The sequence below is a fragment of the Anguilla anguilla genome, chromosome 2 (genome assembly GCF_013347855.1).
Source record: "Anguilla anguilla isolate fAngAng1 chromosome 2, fAngAng1.pri, whole genome shotgun sequence".
NCBI classification, from domain to species: domain Eukaryota; kingdom Metazoa; phylum Chordata; class Actinopteri; order Anguilliformes; family Anguillidae; genus Anguilla; species Anguilla anguilla.
This window is the reverse complement of record NC_049202.1, coordinates 44,340,455-44,364,190: the sequence shown is the minus strand read 5'-3', so window position 1 is coordinate 44,364,190 and position 23,736 is coordinate 44,340,455. Positions and strand designations below refer to the sequence as shown.

The 23,736-nt window shown below is 38.0% G+C and overlaps 1 protein-coding gene across 1 annotated transcript in view; it reads left to right on the top strand.

Moving 5' to 3' along the window:
• LOC118219763 (heparan sulfate glucosamine 3-O-sulfotransferase 2-like) overlaps positions 1–7,088 on the top strand; it is a 54,170-nt gene extending 47,082 nt beyond the window's left edge. The window contains exon 2 of the mRNA XM_035403152.1: positions 5,647–7,088. Coding sequence (XP_035259043.1) covers positions 5,647–6,265 — 619 coding nt within the window. The 3' untranslated portion in view covers positions 6,266–7,088. The remainder of the gene's footprint in view (positions 1–5,646) is intronic.
• The last annotated feature ends 16,648 nt before the right edge of the window (positions 7,089–23,736 follow it).

The following is a 23,736-nucleotide window of genomic DNA, read 5'->3' as shown; positions in this document are numbered from 1 at the left end:
ATGAACCAAATCCGTAAATGTTGAATCTGATTGTGTAGAAAATTGGCAGATGTGCCATCTGACATTGGAGAGAGACAAACATGATAATGAACTGTAAATGAAGGTGAATTAGGGGCAGGTGAATTAAAGGTCATCTGCTTGTCTCAATTATTCCCCAGACTCCTCAACCATTGTAGCTCATACTCGCTCTTTTATTCACAGCATCATGAAAACCTGTCAATAGGATTCAGAGAACCCCATAGTCGATGCACTGAAAATTATCAATGTCCAGTGTGCTGAAAGAAATGGTACCTGTGTTCTAAATATTTTATTGTTCTCCCCTCAAATCTGTATTTGTTTAAAATCAAAATTCCCCAAAGCTGGCATTGTTTTGAGTGCTATTTTCCCTAAGGATTCTGTTAATGGTTGCTGTAATGTGCCACTTATTCAGCTTCATAACACTGAAGGATATCACAGAGACAACTGTGCCTCAGTCCTCACACACACACATACACACACACACGCGCGCACACACACATTTTGATGCATGCACATCAAAAAAATTACATGAATAATATAAGAAATAATATAAGAACAAGGGATAAGAAAATGTAAGAAAATAAAATTATGGAATGACAGACATTGTCCATGCACATTACCACTGTATCTGCCTACAATGGTAACCACGAAAATGAACTGGCCTATTTCATGGCCTAGATTTCTTAACACCACTCCTCCCATCAGACCTCGCTACAATACATAACTGTGATTTATGACCAGAAACACTAGATTAGACTGAGACTTGATAAATCTGCACTGGCTTCGAAAAATGATCATCACATTGAAGAAAGAGTGCTGAGATCAGTCACCAGGAACACTTGGAACCATGAAAAACCTGGAAGCACCCACTTGGAAACAGCCATCTGTGACATAACAAACATGCGTTTAATGTGTCAAACAGGTGCACAGGATGTGGAAGTGCAGTATGCATGTCATCTACACAATATGATGAAAAGTACTGGACACCCCTTGGTCTAGGGTGAGGCCCCTTAGTCTCAGTGAAGGCAAATCTTAATGCTACAGCATGCAATCACATTTCTCAACAGGTCTAATAGAAATGGTTTAGTCAAGAACAGGGTGGAAGGACTTGATTGGCCTGCACAGAGCCCTGAGCTCAACCCCATCCCACACCTTTGGGATCAGCTGGAAAGCCAACTGCGAGCCAGGCCTAATCACCCAATCAGTGTCTGACCTCACTAATGCTCTTTGGGCTGAATGGAAGCAAATCCCTACAGCAATGCTCCAACATCTAGTATAAAGCCTTTCCAGAAGAGTGGAGTTTGTTATAGCAGCAAAGGGTGGGCCAACTCCATATTAATGGCCATAATGTTAGATGAGATTTTTGATGTCAGGTGTCCACATACTTTCGGTCATGTAGTGTACATAAGACATCACGAGATGTGCATCTCTTCTTTATGCATACAAATTTAAGGGAGAATTGCACAAGTAATGGGCAGAGATGTCATATGTGTGGCTGATTATATTTTCCGCTGAATTTATTAAAGTTCACGCAATTAGCAAGGGTAACTTTTTTCATGAAGTTTCTCTGTCTCCAAAGAGCAGGCAGTAATCTAGGCACAAGCAAGACTGAGACACAGATAATGGCCTCAAAGATGCACTGACAGAATCTTTGCTTCAAGAAAAAACTCCCTGAGCAAGAAATCATAAAATGGTACAGATTAACCCCTTCATGCAGATGCCAAATCTGGCCAATCACAACCCATTTATGTAGTGTTCTATTTAAGGCTTTATATTTCCAAATGTGTGCATCACAGAGACTTGGAAAATGGTTGAAATGAAGAAAGACGCTTGTAGCATTTACAATGCTAATAGATGAGTTTACATTCACAATTTAGGTAGAAATAAAGAGCCACAAATAAGCTGCTTACCTTTAGTTTGAAATGAAATACTGAGAGTCACATGCTGTATGTAAAACCAGTAAAACTAAACTCCTTGGCCACAAGTGTGCAAAATCTGAGGGTGATATGCGAAACTACTAAAGATCTATGAAGCAAAATATTAACAGTGAACCCTGGTGTCCATTAGTGTCTCCAAATCTAGCCAAAATGTCTAAATTGTGCATTGCTGTTAATCATAACATAACCATATATTTGACTACAAATCAACTGTTTTGACTCATGAAACTCACTTTTGCATCATTTCAAGTAGGAATTACCTTTCATCAGTATTGGGTCTAAAATGTCTAGGGTTCCAAAACATCTTGTACATTTTTCTGTACTCTACAGTATGTAACCTATTGTTGCGTGGGGATAGGTCAACATTAAACAAATTTTTTAAAAATCATCACTCAAAGGGAAATTTCACATTCATCTATCACATATCAGCACACACTAAATTTGAATGAGTATATACCATGCCCTAAGTGACAGAGTATAGACAACGGAGACTCCACATGTACAATAAGATTACAATAAAATAATACTCCATCTTCAGAAAAATGTTGGCGATGTTACAACTTCTTGGTAAACTAGTGCATCAAACATAACACATCCACCAATGAATGCTTACACTATATTATGTGAAATGTCCGCATTAGAGAATAACACAAACCTCTTGAAAAACATTCAGTTTCATTGTGAGCGGTATGAATTCTAACAAAGCAGGCCACTCTGAACCACTACACTAACAATGCCCCTATACTAACAGCTATTAGCTTGCCTCCGATACAGATATGCAGAGCATTATTAGCAAAGCCTAACAGTTGTCTATTATGACCAATGTGAATATAACAATATCAAAAATATGACACACAACATAAACAATTGAAATGTTGCAAGCAGTAATACATACCAACATGGCGAAGGTGTATGTATACACATTAGACTTCATGCTTCCCCCTCCTCTTCTGACCCACTTCCCAAATCTATGTCAGCATGGTGAAAATTTGCTTTAGCCATGCAGATATATTGGTGGAATTAGTAAAATATTCCAAAAATCAAAGGAATAGAACAATTACACCTCAACAAGTGCTTGTATTAATGGTATGGTTGACTGCACAATGCTGTGCTGAAGCAACCATTCATGCGCTTGACTCTCAATTGCTGTTATAAGCTTCCAATGTGACATGCCTTTTTTTTGCATTTTTCACCACTATATTGGCACACATGAGCATATATGGGAAACTGTTTGCTTTATCTTGCTGCTATGATATTATACACATTTTTGGTGATGAAAGAATATTTTGTTTGAACTCCCAGATAGACACTATTGTCAAATTTATTACATCACATTACAGGCATTTAGCAGACACTCCTATCGACTTACACAACAATGTATCACACTAGTTGCAGATAAGACTGTGGGGGTGCTTGCAGTATAAAATGTCCAGTGTTAATTCAAATATAACTCTGGCCATAGTCAACTCATTTAAACTCATAAGAGGTTATTTAACACTGAACATTTTACTGGTGGCATTTTACCATAAGACAGCCAATCAGCAACAAGACCTTGCAGCTTCCATGTAATTAATGAAAACACATCACATGATCCCATGGAAGCTGTACAACCTTGCTGCTGATTGGCTGTCTTATCAACACCAAATGGATAACAGCTGTTACATTTGCATTCACATTTACATTATATTTTTCTAAGAAAGCATTTCACACAGCCTCTGAAGCATGGTTGTTTAACTGCATCAGGTTTAATTTAAGGGAATGAGAGGAAAAGAAAGGTAATACACCATATGGTGGCAAAGACCGTTATTGTGTTCAATAATTACACATTAGCTGTATTGTTTATTTTATGCAACCTTTTTTATTCTTCTTTATCAAATGTGCGAATCAGTTGGAGGCCACTTATATATAGCAGCTAGCTATATGAAATGTCAACCTTTACCATACCATCTGTTTGGGAATTTCATTTTATGAATGATTGATCCACCAAGTTGGCAGGTGTGACTTTAAGAATTCATAAGAATTTTCATTATTTTATTTTATACTGCTGGGGATTTAAAAAGTAAGATTCCTTGTTGCACCTTACAGCCTAAAATGACTACACATTAAAACTGAAAGAATCATGCAATTATTTAAATAAATAAAAATTATTTATTTATTTTCAGGAAAGGAAATTACACTAACATATCACTTGTGTAAACTTCTAGTCAGCAGTGTCATTAAATATTAATTGTGTCATATCAGGTGTGGTTTACAAAACTGAAGTGTAATTTCAGTAAAAGAAAACCATACTGTCGCAATTACTGTAGACCGGTTACTTCATACCACATGTATATAACATTTATGGAATTGCCAAGAGTTGAGTAGCTGAAGTCAATAGTTTGTCTCCTTTTATCTTAAAATGTTTCACTATAACCAGCTTACTATTATGGATTACTACTATTGGAAACAAGTGTAACAAGAAAGAACCAAACAGCAAATTAAATAAAGGACCTTTCACCATAAAACAGTTGCAGACATGAAAAACAATACGTCATGAGTAATATAGAGTATTCAACTGCACAGTCTGATGCTTTTACTCTAATATGTTACTATATATTTACATATGGTTGTCCAGGAGGACTTAACTAAATGGGGGGACTCGATAAATGGGGTTCATTAAATATTCTGACTAATTAACAAAGGTCCACGCTAAATACATGATGTCATTAGCATAAGAAAATAACTCCAAAAGCCTCCAGTTAATTTAGCGCAGACCTTTTGACTTGTATTGTATGGGTCGATACGGTACAAATCCAATGCTCTGCAGAGTAATTCCTTTATTAACTATAGCTGTTACAGTATAATCACTACAAAGACACCTTCAGCAAAACTGGAGAGAAAGAGAGGACATTTATGCCAATAGCTTTGCTTTCTGAGCTGACTTAAATAGCAGGCTCAGCCCTTTCTTTGGGATAAACGTAGTGCCTTTACATCCTCAGCCTGCGGGGACTTTCTGTTCTGACCATGGGCACTCATGTCGTGGTTCCCCACCTGTTTTCGATACTTGCATGTGATAAAATACTTTAATGAATGTTTCTTTCATGCGACTAATTAAGTTGTTCTTCATATGAAGTGTTTAGGTACTGCAATGAAATCTGCCAAGGGACCATGGCCACAGAACTTTAATACAATTGTTTTTTTAATCAAATTTTTAAAATCAAATGTATTGGTCTGAAAGAGGTTGTTATTGCTTGCCTGAAATTAAATGTTTTATTCAGCATGCTTTTGTATAATAGTTTATGTTAAAATTCCCTTCAGAATTCTCAAGTGTCCACTATTATCCCGCTCGTTTCCCTTTTCACCTCCTCCCTTTTCTATGCCATTTATACATTTTCATGTCACATTCTGACAGGTTTAATGCTTTATGAAGGACTGTTTTAAGGTTGGCAGATTGTTTAAATTTAACTGATATCGTATTTTCCTTGATGGAAAGTAAGATTCACATTTTTATATACTGTACAATATTTTCTCAGTATATATTCTCAGGGGGGAAAAAATGTCTATCTTCAGCCTTTACAGAAAAAGAAGAATGTTCAAAATTCTTTAACACTGTAAGCTTTTAGAAATAATATTAACTGAAAAAAAACCCAAACTGAAGCCTCTGTCATGTTTATTTTTTATTCTTTCTTCCTGTCTGCCTTCTCTTGTGTAGAGGCCTGATGCCCCGGACCCTGGACAGCCAGATCACCATGGAGAAGACGCCCAGCTACTTTGTGACACGGGAGGCGCCCAGACGCATCTCCAGCATGTCTCGTGACGCCAAGCTGATAGTGGTGGTGCGCAACCCTGTCACAAGAGCCATCTCCGACTACACGCAGACCCTCTCCAAGAAGCCCGACATCCCCAGCTTCGAAGCACTGGCCTTCAGGAACAGGAGCCTGGGCCAGGTGGACACCTCCTGGAATGCCATCCGAATCGGAATGTACGTGCTCCACCTGGAGAACTGGCTGCAGTACTTCCCGCTTTCACAGATCCATTTTGTGAGCGGGGAGAGGCTCATCACAGATCCTGCTGGGGAGCTGGGCAGGGTGCAGGACTTCTTGGGCCTCAAGCGCATTGTCACGGACAAGCACTTCTACTTTAACAAAACAAAAGGCTTCCCCTGCCTGAAGAAGCCAGAGAGCAGCAGTCTGCCTCGCTGTCTGGGGAAGTCCAAGGGAAGAACTCACGTACAGATCGACCAGGAAGTCATTGAGCAGCTCAGAGACTTCTACAGGCCATACAATATTAAATTCTATGAAATGGTGGGGCAGGACTTCAGGTGGGATTAGAAGAGGGAGCAGAGGTACCCCTCACTACACATTGCAGACAGCTACAGCTTAAGTCTTCCCTCAATATCAGCCACACCGATGGACTCATTTCCTCACATGCATGAGTGCCAGTCTATCGGGGGTCATCAATGCACCATCACAATGTGTATCATAAGCTCCCGAGCCAATGTCCACTGACACAAATAACAGTCCAGATGTTCTTCAGAATGATAATAATGAGTTAATGAGATGCACTTTGGCTGTTTTATGGGTGACCATCATGTTTGAGTCATCTAAAAAGCAGAGGTATTTTAAAGCATGTCACTAACATTGTGAAGCCTATGGCTTTAATTCTTTAATGCCTTTAAAGATTTATGTTGTATTCAAAGAGTAAGGTGGGATCAACCCCAATTTTCAAGCACCAGATCATGTCAGTTTGACATTGTAATTTATGCACATGAAGTTACAGCAAAACACTTGGATTATCGAGAAAAACTGCTGCTTAATCATTATTGTTTTATATACGTTCAACTTGTTTACCAAGGCCTGCTGTCACATCAGTTTCAGAGCAGCTTAACATATTCATTATTCTACCAGCTGGATCATTTATCAAAAGCCTGCCATATGTACAAATTTACAACCTAATCTAATATAAATCAATAAAACTATACTGGTACTGTATGGCGAGGTGTGTTGAAATAATTACCTTTATTTCCCAAGGGATACAAAGAAACTAGTATAGCCATGAAAATAATGATGTATGCTTAAAAACATGTCTTCAGGCTTATTGTATTGTAACAATATTTTGTCCTGTGAATAAAGCACAGATTTACTTTAACAAATATGAAGTTGAAATCATGAAAACTGATTACTAATACTTTTGACACAAATCATGGTTTTGTAATATTTACTTTGAAATGCATCACACAGGGAAAAAAAACAGTGCTTATCAATTTCCATTAGTGGATAATAATGTAAGATTACCCTAAATTGGCTGTAATAAATTTGACCTCAGGTACTGTATGCTTTCATTAGTTTTAAAACCTTATACATTTTCTCCGCCAAGTATTTGCATATTTTAGACTTTGAAGTTTGAGTTATGTATGAGAAAATTGTTCCAATTCCCATTGTTTAATGAAATGCAATTTTCATGCACATACCCATTTAAAATTAAATCTCTCTATTAATTATCTTTCGATTAGTTTACTTATTTTAGGTTTGGCGGAAAAGCCTGGACTGTGTATCATTAGCATTTAAATAGGTCCCTGTCCTCACACTGTTGTGGTGAATGTAGAACATGGCTCAAACGTATGACAGATGTTGAGACAGTTTTCTACAGATGTGTTCCACATTGAGTGAAAAACCTTGAGATGCTGAATTATAAATTTACTCCGACAGTTACAGAAGATTAGAAGGCCTTCCAGATGCTGAGGAAGAAAATCACACCGATAGCCTAATAAATAATTAAAGCAATCCAAGTTGCCTCCACCTTTGCAGCTCCACAGTTTATCACAGTTACGAAAATAAATATTATTCACAGTAAATTGTTGTACGTCGCTCTGGATAAGAGCGTCTGCTAAATGCCTATAATGTAATGTAATGTAAAGGATTTTCAGATTGGATACCAATCAATCAAAACTGTATGTATGTATATGGTTCACTCTTCAAAACAGTGGGTGTTATCCTCATTGATCTGCCTCTGCATGGACAGGAACACTGGTTACTGGACAGAATATAATGGTCTTTTCTGCAGATGGGTACTGCCAAAGAAGGGGAAGCTTCCTTTTAACACAGGAGGAAGCCAATGTGGAAAACCTTCTGCACTCAATCGTACATTTGGGGCCAGCACAAAAAGCCAGAGCCCAAGACCAGTGGACCATTCATTTCAAAGCCTCTACTGTCTAGAGGTGATCAAATCAATGAAAGACTAAAGAGACCACGATCGTTTCACAGAAGGCTTGAAGCCCCAGGAAAGAAAAACCATACAGACTCTTCATCCACAGTGCTATCATTGTCCTCACTTAGTGCCACAGGAAACAATCTAATGGAAGCTCAAATCCATCTGGAAAGCTTCTTGTCTTGCACTTTACTGTGCACAAGATTTTGAATAGCCTTCTACAATGTGTGTATTCAATCTGATAAAGTTCACACAAATACAAGTGAATGTAATTGATGGGTGCTCTCAATTGGTTTTCTATGGAAACTTGCTTTTTGTAGTGAAAGCTTATCAGAATTAGTGGCAGTCGCTAACTAAGGACAGCTGGAATTGCTAGGGGCAACAATCTGGAAAACACTGTTCACAATCTCACTCCAACAGGACTAACTTTTTTGATGCATGGACACTGTGAGGCAGGACTGTGGGTGGCCACTGTTCACATGGCGAACAGATAGGAAAATACAAAAAAAAGTTTGGCTCACCGCCTTTTATTGATCCAAAACCCTAACACAACAGAAATCTTAAAGAAAAGAAGAAACAGCTAATCTGGCAACCAAACGCTTCAAAGAAAAAGGAACATAAAACCACACAAAAACTGGCACCATCCCACCACACCGTGCATTGCTCAGCTTCCCCAAACACTGTCCAAACACCCTTCCTCTAGACTTGAAAGCTAGGCCTCATATAGAGCCCATGATTAGGCAATGGGCCGTAGCTGATGTGATTGCAATGAACCACAGCTGTGGCCATACCTTTCTGTAGGGCCGGTGCTGCCCCCTGGTGGCATCACAAAACATAAAATCAGGGTGAAAATTGTTTTTAAAAATATGGGTATTTTTAGGTGAAAATCAATAAAAACCAAAGAGAATGAGCCTTACACATAGGATAAATAGCTATTCAATAAACATCCTAAAATTTAAGAGTTCCCCAAATTCATAAAATATATCCAGAGGTCTTAAACAAGTTATAAATTATATATATATATCAATACAGCACAAGTTCTTTGCCTTTTCATTTTTTTCAATGCTGTTAGCAAAAATTCAGCAAGGTTACATATGCCTATGCTACAGAAAATGCTGGATATATTTTGTGAAATTATCAAAACTACTGGCAACATAACTGCTTATCATTTTCCACTTCACGCAGGTGACATTGTTAATCAGTAGCCAGTAGTACTGGCTGCCTTTGGGTGTAGATGTGCTGCTGGGAATGGCCTCTGCAATCCCATTGTGGCTCTGCTTTAGAAGACTGCACATTACTGTCAGCTTGGCATAAAGTCTGTTCCACCACCACTTCAATTCACCGATTCTTTGCAGCAATGTAGCAGACCAAGTACACAGGTAAGCTCCCTTGTCCATTTTACCAATGACACCTTGTTAGCACAAGACCACTGTTGATATGATTCCAATATTCATCATAATTACTACTAAAAGAATAACAGCAGTGTCATTTTAAATTTGTCCCCCACCATCTTGGCACATGTAAAACTGTTGATGCAATATCAATATGCATACCCCTATCTCCTCTTGTTTCAATATTTTCTTATTTCTTATATTCCTTTGGAAACAACAAAACAGTCACAAGACACACTCTGTCATTAAGTGTAGGCTTAAAAATTACTTCTAGTCAATCCTATAGTTAGCCATCCCTATATTCCTATATCCTGTTAAATGGTCAAGTATAATCACAGAGTTTACGAAATTAAACATGGATGTCTGGGCTGAGAATGTGCCCTTAAACCACATGTGAACTGTTTTATTACAAATTTAAATTGTGGAGCACACAGCTAAATCAAGAAAAAATATGCCTTTGTCCAAAACATTATCACACTGTATGGTACAGAATGTGTGAGCTGCACTACATGGCCACAAGGTATGTGGACACCTGACATCCAACATCTCATCCAAATTTATGGGAATGAACTGGGACTTGGTCCACCTTTTGCTGCAGTAATAACCTCCACTCTTTGGGGAAGGCTTTATACTAGATGTTGGAGCATTGCTGCAGGGATTTTCTTCTATTCAGCCAGAAGCGCATTTCTGAGGTTGGGCACTGATTGGGCTATTAGGCCTGGCTCGCAGTTGGCTTTTCAACTGATCCCAAAGGTTTTGGATGAGGTTGAGGTCGGGGCTCTGTACAGGCCAGTCAAGCGCTTCAACACCGTTCTTGACAAAACCATTTTTGTATGGACCTCGCTGTGTGCCCGGGGGGCATTGTCATGATGAAACAAGAAAGTGCCTTCCCCGAACTGTTGGGGAAACATCCAGAATGTGATTATGCTGCAGCATTAAGATGTACCTTCACTGGAACTAAGGGTCCAAGCACAAACCATGAAAAACAGCCCCAGACCAAGGGGTGTCCAGATACTTTTGGTCATATAGTATATGATGACACCAACCGATAACCTGCCTCAGTATTATAGAGTGCTCATGCTGCTCTAAATTATGATTTTAAATCACATCCACAGCTGTTGACTGAAGTCAAGCTTCAGAAAACAGAGACAAGCGTTAGAGACAAATTGAACTGTCTGAACTAGATTTTAGAGCACTTTTGAATTTTTAGTGAGGCAGTTTTTTTGTCAAGCTTACAGAGTCACAAAGAGACATCTTGTCATTATACACCTGAGCAACAACTCCATAATGGAATATCATATTAACCCATTAGCCCTCTTTTTTGCACAGAGTGGTTGTAATCACATATGTTGGCTGTCATAGGCAAATTTTAAAAGTGAGACGTTCGTCTTCACACACTCAGCAAGATGGCGACAGATCATCACATAGTTCTTTCAGACAAGATGTTTTGAAAAACACTTAAAAAATAACCCCACTAAAATTATATGATAAGGAAATAGCAAGTCTGCTATTTTTTAAAACCTTCAGGTTTCTGTGTGCAAGTGAGCAGTCATTTCCATGGTAGGACAATATTCATATATGATGTATGTCCTCCCCTACACAATGGTGACATAGTGCCAATGCATCAGAGGACTAGGCGAGAGGCTCTGCACTGCTTCTGGAACCAAACCTATTAAATAATTGCGTGCACAGCAGACAGATGCAGTGTGTTAGCTGTGTGAGATCAGCAAGCCCCCTTAAAATGATGATCTGTGTTTGCAGGAGACTCTATGGTGCGAATATCTCCAGCTGGAATCATCCCATAGGCGCACAGCGAAATGTAAGATCTTCCTTAATTATGCCAACACCTTTCTCATTTTTCCCATAGGTCTTCAGCAGCGAAATAATTTCAATCACATAGCACTGCAAACTCCCTGCACAGTTACAGGCATGTAGATCCAGTCCATTGCAGGTCCATTCCACTATCTGGTTAGCTAAATTAGTCTGATCTGCGATCACATTCTCCTCTCCCCAGTCTGCTGGCTCCCCCCCTCCCCCCACCCTGGTTCATGATCACAATCTCCCTCACCCCATTCTGGTCCATGATTGCAATCTTAAACCTCAAAAATTAAATTTGTCCAAAATTAAGACAGATAGTACGCTCTTTTCATGATGTCCCTGGGGAAAGTTCTTCAAATGCCATATCCGAATGCTATACTCATTTTGGTACAGAGCATCTGTTGCTGGAAACTTATACTAATTTTTCCTCAACTCTAATAGATGTTCTCAGTAAATAATTGCTAAGAGATGTTACGTAACAATCTCAAACCACTTCCTGTTTCATGGGATAGCATTCCCAAAGCAGCATCTCAAGATATCTGCATCAAAGTCTATTTAAGGGAAATTAAAAAATTCTACATTTGAGGGGGAACAGCTTTCCCCCCCCCCCCCCCCCCCCCCCCCCCAAGGCATAACAATGTTTTTCACACTTCAGATTGTTGGTCTGAATCAATGTTGCATGAATTGTTAGTCTGTATATTTCTTGCAGTATAACTTTTCAATTTTAATGCAATTTATATTCAGTCTTTAGCCATTATTTACAGTCAAATGCTTAGAGAATTGGGACAGTGACAAAATTTTGGTTGTTTTGGCTCTGTACTCCAGCACACTGGATTTGCAGTAAAACAATGAATATGAAGTTAAGGTACAAACTGTCCGCTTTAATGTGAGGGTATTTACATCCATATCAGATGAACTGTGTAGGAAATACAGTCATTTTTATACATAGTCCCCCCCCTTTTAGGGGAGCACCAGTAATGGGACAAATTGGTATAATCTGAAATAAAGTCATATTTGTTACTTGGTTGCACGTCCTAAAGTCTGCCTTAAGTCTGCGACCCATAGATATCACCAGACGCTGGTTATACTCTCTGGTGATGTCCCGCCAGGACTGTACTCCAGCCATCTTCAGTTCCTGTGTCATGTCTATAGCAAGTGAGACACATTTTCATATGGATTCAGGAAGGGTGGCTGAATTAGCCAGTCAAGAACTACTAATTTTTGGCCCTGAAAAACAACTTGGTTGCTTTAGCAGAATGTCCAAGCTATAACACTACCTCTGCCACATTTCACTGGGAGGAATTGTCCTATATTCTGTTAAGTCTGATAAACTGTGTGTGTGTGCATGTGTGTGTGTGTATGCACGTGTTTATATGTGTCTTCCCTTAGTCCATGATATTCATTTTAGAATGGCATGCTAAGGAAAGATCCACTCTGTCCACTTTCAGTGCCATTATCCTGCAGCTAAAGCAATATGCTGACATGCTACAGTATGAATTTTATAATGAGAAATGCTTTTAAATGTTACAGTTCAGAGTTATAACCTTTTCCCCTCCCAGACAGCTCAATGTTTAAAATATACTGTTCCATAATTTGTTAATTTTGAAAGTCAGTCATAGGAGAAAGAAACAAGAATAGGAGAAACTCTCAGGCTTCCCCTTACCTTATTGATATGTAACACTGGCTGTATAATCCGCCCTGTTTGTACATGAGGCATGGAGTGGGGAGACACTACAATCAGATAGCAGGAAGCTCACAGTGATAACTAAAAGGGCTTCAATTAAAATTTCATAGTAATATGAGAGGTTACACTGCAAGTTACAAAAATTGTGTCAATCATAAAATGTTCATTTTAAATGTTGTGAATCAGAGAACTTTGTTAAATTATGAGCTTACTCGACACATCGTTGAGCTCAAAGCCTCCAGTACAATCTGAAGAGTTGGGTAGTGCACACAAAGTACCTGTATATGCTGACTGCAGTGAAATTTGCATGAAACCCTGGCTTTGTAGTGGGTAGTCCCTAGAGAATTTTACTTGAATCCAGAGGGTTGCATATGAATTTTCAATACCCTTGTACCTCTTACCACTTAGTAAGTACGCAAATAGTTAAACAAATATACAGCTGTGTAAATGGTCCTGGACGTAGCAATCACAGTAACAAGCCTGTAGTCAAGTCTATCTCAGGTTATAGACAGGCATACACCTCAGGTTATAAACAGGCATTTGGTCTGACCATTAGTACCATAGATGTTCCTGCAAAGTATAAATACACACTCATTGCAACAATAATTTGTATTTTCCCTAGTTTGCTTTACTTGTGCACAGGATCATAAATTGCTCTCTTTAATAATTTACATTTGTTTGGACACTGAACTTCCTGCCATCTGCTCACTGTTATAGGTGACAATTTATAATTAACATCAAAAGCACTGTTTTCAAGTGCCTGTTGCCAATTAACTGCTTTAAATGTGTAATGAAAATAGCTAAATAAGCACAAGTGGATCCGTCTGCATTTTCAGCGTGAAGCACACGTTTACTGAACTCTCCAGCTTAAACATAGCATAACCACGATATGTCATGGTTCCATATTCCGTTTGCTACTCGGCGTCGTGGTTTGTGCTAATCGACACTGTTTCATGCTAATCGGCTACTCAGCATCCCTGTTGAGGAAACTGAGTGCTGTTTCAGGTAACTGAGTGTGGTACTCTTCAGGACCGCCTGAGGGCGCTTCGTGATTGCTTTTGATTACGACCGATTGTTCACCCCTGATTGAGAGAGCTTATATACGCTCAGATATACGTGAGATCTGTTCTTCGCTTTAGTGTCTATTTACGTACACGAAAGCCGGTACAGATAAAAGCTCTCTTAGAGAAACGGTGGTAAGAAAAAGGTATAGGATTTTTGAATTTAGCTTTTGTTTTGACTAGTAGTTAGACACCAGTCCTACTAGTCACCTAGCTTCTTCATTTTCCTTAAACGTCTTTTTGCCTTCCTCATTTATGAGGTACCCTTTTCTTTTGCTTTTCTTCAGACTGCACTGCAGTCTTCCTAAAGTTCACTCACTCCTTACGCCTTAGTTTCGTTCTCCTGCCAAGACATTTACTTTGTGTTGGGATATTCTCCCTTAGGAGTTCAATTTTCTTTTCGTTACCCCTTCCTCAAGTCTCTTACTGAGACCTAGTGGTTTCCACTTGGGTGGTAACTTAAAGAAACCCCCTTTTTGAATTCACTGTAGTTGAGTGTGGTCGTTAACACTTCCCCACCCTCATACAATAGAGATGAGTTTGCTTATTGAACAATATATACAACAGATGGCGCAAAGAACATAAATAAACCTTTTCTCTGATGCTTAACAAGTATCTCAAAGGCAAAGGCCTGTACAAGAATGGACTTTCTGATATAGGGCCAGCTCTCCGTGAGAGGACCATGGGCCCCAGTGTAGCCGCATTGCCTGCACCGCCTGTATCTTCGCCAATGATTGTACTTCTTGCACCTCACTCTGCATTTTTACATTGTTGTTCTCTACAACATGAACAATTTTATTCTCTTCCCTCTAATGCTGTTTTTCACAAATCTAATCTCACAGGTTTCACAACAGCTCTGCCAGACCTCATTCCAAGAGTAGAGTGTTGATCCGTAATGAATGGCTGTACCACTGCTGGTGATACAGACTGCATTTGTGCAGATTCTGGTGGCGGCTCCTGTGTGGCACTGCTGTTATTCTGGGCCTCGTTTCACAAAAGCGTTTTACAAGGATTTTCACTCACAGGTTGTCAAAACGCATTTCACGAAAATACATCAGTTGCAAAACGCAAGCCTCTCGCACTTTCAATTCTTTCCTCGCCAGTACGGCACTTCCTTTCATTGTGCAGAGATGGAGGCGCGCTCAAAGAAAATCTTCTGTGATTGCACCTGCTCTTTAGATAAGGTAGATTATGAGTTGCTCGAAAGATATAGCTTGCCACGGCATGGAATAGAATGTTTATGCAATCTTCTTGACAGTGATCTTAATTCAAATACTAAGAGGATAGTGGCCTAACAGGTCTCTCTTCAAGTGTTCCCTTACAAAGGAAAAGGAGTAGATAAAAGCTTATTTTTTTAAGTATGCTTAAATACATTACTTTTTTATGGAGTTTATAAAACTAACTTGACCAATTTTAAGTGCACAAAATATGTTCACAAAAGTATACCTTTTATGAACTGCTTTTAAAAGGGAATGGGTAGTGCCTGGAGCTGCCAAATTCCAGCTATCTATGTTAAGTGGTAAAATAATAGCTTTTTTACCAGAATAATCTGAGATTTTTTTTTTTTTAAAGTTTATCAGTTTGATGGTTTCCTGTAGGAAGATTTATGGGTTCTGCAAATATATAAATACATTATTTGCAAAAAAATAATGTTATGCTCTGTGTTAAGGATTGCATTCCTTTGATTTGATTATTGTGACATATTGCTGCAGCCGGCGGTTCAATGAATATGGCAAACTGAGAGAGAAAGTGGACATCCTTGCTTGGTACCTCTTTCAAGTGCAAAGCTTGCTGATGTTAGTCCATTAGTTGTAACTGTGGCCATTGGCGAGTTATATAATACCTCAATCCAGTTAATAAATGACTCTCCAAAACCAAATTCTTTCAATGTAGCAAATAGAAATTCTAATCTAACTTATAACATTCTTTTTCTGTGTCTAGTGAAGCTATGATTATTTCTGCTTTGCCAATGGTTTTGCAGTTTATTAGGTTAAATAGTCTGTTGTTATTATATGAATGTCTTCCTTTAATGAAGCCAGTCTGATCAGGGTGGCATTACAGTTTCAATTTTGTTGGCTAGAGCTTTAATTATTATTTTAATGTCTGTGTTGATTAATGATATGGGACAACAGCTAAAAGGTGGGGTGTGGTCTTTATTTGGTTTTAGTGGGACTGAAATGATGGCAATATTAAAGTGTAGAGGAATTGTGTTTAATTGCCTTAAAACGTATTCTGATAAAGTGGGGTGAGATAATTTGCCAAAAATGCCTATAAATTCAGCAGGGAAGCCATCTGGGCCTGGTGATTTGTTGGGCAATTTCTTAAGAGTTTTACAGAATTCTCAGATGTTAAGAGTTTATCTAACGATTCAGTTAGATCTTTGGTTAGTTTTGAGAAATCCACAGTGTTCAGGAAACAATGTTCAAAATATCTTTTGTGTCTGTTTCATTGTCTGATGAATACAGTATACTGTAAAAAGACTGTGAAATACATTTAGTTTTTTAAAACAAGATCTAAGTTTACTTATGGAAAGTAAAGTGATATAGTACACTGTAAGTATGCTACCTTGGATTTAGTTCAGAAAAAAAGTGTACTTAGGGCATACTTTTATGAACTTATTTTTTATTTTATTTTTTTGTAATGAATAAGCAATGCCTCTGCATGCAGATGGATCCATAAGATGACAAGTGAAATGTTTACACACTGTGTGGTCCCACAAAATTTCTTGGTGCAAATCTTTGGCCGCAAATTTCCATCAGGGCACCGATAATTAACATACATTTGTATGCAGGACCACTTGATAAACATACAACCTGTATGTGCTGCCAGTTACAGAGTATTAGATGTTGTGGTTAGATACCCTGGGTGTATATATGCCACATTTAGAGCATTTGTGATTAGTGGCACAGCCTCATCACAGGTGACATTACTGAAGGATGGCTTCAAAGTGACAGTTGCCAACATCTCTATATCAATGCTGTCAAGACAGGTAACTAATTCCAGCTTTGTGGTAACTGGTCTGCCTAACAGTGCAGTGTGTATGTGTCTTCTGACATAAATATTCTCCATAATCTCCTTTTCTCCCTTGTTTAGCATCAGGTTTGCCACACTCATGATGTCTACGGTACCTAGCAGCAATCTTTTTGCTTTATGGAAAGCAGGCCTGAAAGACTTGTGTAAATCTCACTGTACATTGTTTGAGGAAGAACTGTGACAGAAGAACACCTGTTTCTATCTTAAAATAAGTATTGGTTCCCCAAACGTCATGTCAGCCATCCATGGATCACCACCCACTGCAGTGGGTCCATGGAAAACCCCATTCTCCTCTTCAATTTCATGGACTGCTTTAGATGCACTGCACAAGCCCTGAAAATGACCTTTCCCCACAGACATTTAACATAATTGGCTGGACACTCACGCATTAGTTGTGAGGGAGAGCTACCGCATTTCTGTCACTGTGGGCTGTGAGGCTTGTGCTGTCGGTTTTGTGGCTTGTATTTGTAGCTTTGTGCTTTTTTAAGTCCTCTGCTGGCAGCCATTAAACACTCTGTCTAATGAACTGGTTTCAACACTTAGGAAAATGGAATCCTGTTTGTCTATATTAATTATTTTGTTTCCTGCAAAGACATATTGCATAATCTCAGAATATTCCTCTGAAGTTTAAACATTTTCATTGAACAGGGACAAGATTGTGTTGCTGCTGGGAGTTCCGCTTCTCGTCACATTAGTACCGCTAATTAAATCAACCAGCAGTAAACTGCATCGGAGAAATTAGCTATTTAAACCCGTCGCTACACAAAACAGTCATTTCAGTGTCACCCTCCTATGATGGTTTCACCCAGTGTGATCCGCACCCCCCACACCTCCTAGTGACACCTCTGAATCAATGTCATTACATGTAAAATGAGTTACTGTTATGTGACCCAAGGCAAAATACCTAAAAGGATTTATACTATGGAGGATTTTCACATTGAAAATATAAAACAACCATTCTCAGATGCTCATATATGTTGCAATGCCTTATCCTTAATCTGCCAACACATATCAATAACATGCCCAGTATTCACTGTCTACCTGTATTTATTATTCTAAAAAGTGTTCACAACATTTCTTTGGGTGTGATCCTTTTTTCTTTGTGAGCTTTGTGGTCAATAGAAGAAGAAAATCTCCCAAGAGTCCAAGACAAGACCAAGACTAAAAATGTATTCACAAGTCGGAAGTACAACATCTCTGAAGAGTTGTAGCAGTTGTCGTAGTAGTAGCTGTAGTTGTGTTATGTTGTCAGTAGCAATAGTACTAGTAGTAGCTGCACACTTATTTTATAAAGAAGGTATAAGAGAATTTTCTCTTAGTCATTTCTAGGTGAAGTATGCGTCATGGCGAAAGTCTTGCAGTGAAGCATGCATAAATGAGGTAATTCAGCCTTATTTATAGAAGTATTGTACTGAAACTATGCATTCATTTCACAGAATGCTTGTGTTCCAACATTGTCACTTTTATTTATGTTTGCTGTAAGAACAAGGTCATGTCTGTAGCATAGTTAGTATAGTACTGCCGTATTACTTGTGGTTATCACTCAAACACCCCAGCTGGCAACATATACTGTAATTGGCAGGTGTTTTATAACTATTTAAACAAGAAGAGGTATGGCACATGCCACCATAAACAAAAAGTTGTTGAAACTGTAAATAGTGAGAGAGGTCACTGAACATGTGTTGTCAACTGAATATGGTTCAGACTTCTTTAAATTGTAGAAAGTTTTATAATAACCAAGAAGAAAATCTTCTTTTATTGTAGTTCAGCTCAATTCAGTGAATTAATGGGTGTCTACTTGTTTCATTTTGACCTCTGTCATAATTCTTTGAAACCAGGATGTTAAGAGGACAGCCAGGCCTTTTTATCCTAATTAAGAAGAACATTTAAAACAATTGAGCACTTTCCACATGCTGGCCAATAAAAGAAGGGGCTCTTACTTGAAGTACTGAAAATCCTAGTCAGTTACTTCACAAATGACATTCTGCTTGCCAGGCTGTGCACTGAAGTAGAAAAAATAGGGTAAGGAAAATAAAAAAGGCAACTCATTAAAACTTCTTGACCTAGCCATTTAGTATGACCAAACTGGCATAGTCAAGAATTAAAGTGGGGGGTTATGGGGGGACTTCGAACTTCTTAAGGGGGGGAGGGAGGGGGCAGTTTTTCAGTAATGATCTTACACTTGTATTTGGATTTTTTTTCTTTGGGGGGGGGGGGGGGGGGGGGTGTAAACATGCTCATTTTCAAAGGTTTAACTGTCAGTCAGGCTATTCAATCAGCTTACACTGTGAGCCCAGCATAGCTGCAACAAATGATTTTTTTGCCGCACACATTGCTTCTCTCAAAAGCCAGAGATCTGGTATTGATTTGTTTTGATCATCCGTGGGAGTAACAATGCAATTACTAGCACTGGTCGGCTTAACCTTCAAAAGAAATACCAGGAAGCAAGCAAACAGTTCTGCAGTAAATGTCATGAACTTTTAAGGACCCTGGAGTAACACGGTCCGTGACTTTTGTACACAATGTCAAGCATCAATTCAATATATTGGCTGCCAAGAATTACGTCTTTCCCCTTTACAAAACAGCACACAAGACATCAATGTATCACCTTGAATTCACTCACTTAGAATTTATTTTTCTCAAAAATAAAAAGGCGAGGTGCAGTCTTAGCTAAATGCTTCCATACACATCAAGCTCCACACAGCATATTGATAAATAAATAAAAATCCTGGAGGAAATTATTATCCTTTCTGTTGATGTTATTTAGAATCACAACAGTATCTCAAATTATTATTATTATTATTATTATTATTATTATTATTATTATTATTATTATTAGGGGTCCAAGCATGGCTGTACAGGAAAGTGTTGGTTTTTAAGATAAGATTGTTGTTTTTTAGAAACAGAAAATCTGTCAGTCCAAGTTCCTCTGACAGATTGAAGACCTGATGAAAATATGTCTTAGGATGTTGCCATTGCTTGAGAAGTAGCAGCACCAGATTGCCTGCTTATTCCCCTGTGTGTAAGCTGATGACCTGCTGACAACACAGGCTTATTTGAAGTTCAACTCATAAAAATGTCTCAAACCATATTATGCATACAGTATGCCTTAAAGTATAGTCAGTAAGCAAACAGCAACATGCATATTACATTTTTCATACAGTTAACAAGAGTCAACATCCTAAGAGTCAACATTTGCTTAATGAGTCAAATCGATACTGGTGGTGCAACTGGAGGGAGGACATTTGGAGCACTATAAAAACATTTATTAGTGATTATGTAAATATTACCATTGAGAAACCATCTTACAAATGATATCAAATTCACCTGCAACTAATATAGACACCTTGACCCTTTCACGGGAGCCCCCTAGTGACCAGGACGCTTTACTGAGATTGCTCAGCTCAGTCAATCAGTGCTCCTGCAACCAAACTATGTGTGGAAACAACAAACTATGTGTTCTAGCTTCATTGTTTGACAATACACGACAACTATGCAAAATACAGAGTTTCCAAGTGCCACCATTGTCACGTAGGTTCATTTAACAAACAACCACTCTCTGCAGTCTTGTCTGTCTGCGACATGTCTGCGACTACACCCCCCAAGCATGACAGACATGAAATACTGGACAATAGTCTGAGAGCTCATAAATAGATTCTTTCACCACCAAAAATTTGTATTCCATCATAGCAACAAGATGTAGCAGTACCTTGAAAAACACTGCTCACTGAATAGCAAAATATACAAAAGTAACTTTTGTAGATGTATACCATGTCATTCTACTACCAATATCTGCACGAAATATGGAATAAATATGGTTCTTACTATTGGTTTTACATATAAATATGTCCCTTTCAAAATTCTGTGGTCATTTATTGTCATAAAAAATCTGTTTGAAATATGTACATAGAAAGTTGGGGTCGGTATTTACAACGACCACGCACAAAACCCATTTCGCTATTTACACTGGTGTAAGTCCTCTCAAGTTCATTTTTATTTGATTGATACATCCTTTGTCGTGTAGAGGATAGTACAATCTTTCCATCAATATCTGACATGTTTCATTTGAAATTTATTACAACGTGAGAGAGCCCTGCATAACTGTGTGAGTAGTTGCTTCAGCACAGAATTCTGCATTCAACCGTAACATTGCACAATGATATACAAACACAGGCTAAAAATGTTGTTGTTTTTTTCCCTTTGGTTTTTAGAAGATTTTTTAAATCTAATTTTGCCAGCTCGTCAGCATGTCTAAAGCGAATTCTCTTGGGAGTGGCTGAGAAGTGGAGAAAGCATGAAGTCTAATTAGGATATATACAAACATGTACTGTATGTATTACTGCTTGTAACATTTCAATTATTTATGTTGTGTCATATTTTTGATATTGTTATATTGGCCTTGGTCCTAAGAGACAGCTGATAGCCTTTGCTAATAATTTGATATTTGTATTCAGTTTAGTTCACTTTAATTATTTAAAAAAAATGTTCTTGTCCTTAAATATGAAGCACTTTATTTTAGGTATGAACGGTGTTATACAAAAAGTTATGTTCAAGTAATTCAACTAATTTAAGCTTAAACCTGGATTTTTACAGGTTTGTGCATAAGACACTGTTGCGTCAGTAAGAAGTCTGGCTAAATTGTGAACTTGCTTTGTGAAACCATAAATCCTGGGCTTATCCCAAAAGGTCAACAAGCTAATTAGGTTGTACATAAAACACAGCCCAGATCTGTTATCAGGCAAATACATAGGAAATGAATCCGCCACAAAAATATTTGGAGGTGGTGCCTTGTTTTAGACTAGAATAGGAAGAGTGAAGTGCATTTTATATAGTACATGTGAAGTTTAAAACAGTTTAGGATAAAATAGATTATTTTAATAATCTGACCACCTATCCTAAACAGACCAATATATTGTTATGGCCAGAATATATCATTGTATCACAGTGTCAGCAAGGCTTAAATACAGTGCCTCACACGTGTTCTTTCAATCACCTAATACCAAAATCCAATATGATTTTGGTTTTTTAGGTAGAAAATATTTCCAAATGTCATTGCCAGGGTTCTGGTTTCAAAAGTGAAAATCTAGTGAAAATTACTGCTAAATTATATATTTTAAAACAATATGGAATGGTCATCCAATGCATTGAGCCAAATCAACCGAGAGACACATCATAAATATTAGTGAATTTGTAAATCATTCAAAAAAAAAATGTAAAAGAAAACACAGCAGAGAATCAGTGAGACAGCTAATTAGCATGAAGCACCCAAGGAAAAAGCCTACACTGAAAAGAAACTGAAGATGAGCAGCTTATTTAGCTGTGGTGAGAACTGTTTTTTTTTCTAAGCTTCATATAACTTGTAGTGGCATCTTGATGTGATGATTACGACAACTCAGATTTAAGAACTTCCGCAAGGTGCCAACCTCAACATTTTCACAGGAAGAAGTTCTTATACAGAAACTCCGTGCTCAACAGTAGTGTAATAATTACACAGTGAGCACAGTATAATCATCAAATATCAAATTTCAAATATCATCTTTTGTGTTTTTGGCTTATTTTTCTTCACTCTGTTCACATTCTGAGCAGCAAAAACGTGTTTATGAGCAATGAAAATCTTTCAGATGCAGAAGCTTTAAATGTACTGATATTTTGATAATGAAGCTTTTAAGTGACTGTTCACTCAAAATCAATGAAAATATAATGTTTTGCCTTTCAATGTGAAATACGAATAAGAGTTTGTACCCAAAAATCACTGTTCACATTGAGCAGAAATTGCACCTATAGTATTGTTGATATCAATGTACAAAAAACAGTGGGAGTTTATGCACCCTCCTAGTGACCTCCTCACAACTTATAAGTCACGCAATGGTTAATTTGGAAATTGAACTTGTGTATAATGTCAGATGGCACAAACAGTTTCTTTCATCATCCATATATCAATTATTCAAAAAAGTGACAACTGGGTGTTAAATTTCATTGAAAGAAATCTTCTCTTAAGAAAATACTTACAAATAAATGCAGGTCAGATTCCTGATAAATGTAAATGTAGTAGGCAATAAAAGTGATTCTGATTCTAATTCTGATAATAATATTAAAGAATGTGCATGAAATTAAAATCGAAGAAGGTTTAGGTGTGTGATGTGTGATATCTACCGCTGGTACAGCTTCAACAATACATGCCAAACGATGACATTGGTGATGGATTCTATCTGTATTGAAACTGCATTAAAAAAACATGTCTGTGCATGGAGTGTGACTGCGCACTACGCCTTTGATATTTTCACTTGATATTTTAAGTAATCTGCCAGTAAAGCAAGACAGCAACAATCACAGATTACCCATTGGGACATTTGTGTCCTCATTTATAAACACGTTTCACATGTTCAAGGTCCAGAGCGAGACATCAGGAAGCTCTTTAATTTTGACATGGAGTGTGTGTCTTGTTTAAATCAGGTTGAAGAGCTGTGAAGGAATGCTTGAAATGCAATATGTTCTCTTTGTTACGCACCTCTTACATGAATCTCCGCAGTGCCAATTAAAATACAAACCATCAGGAACCCCAGGGATTAAAACAAATAAATAAGCTTGATCTGTATTGGAAAATCCCT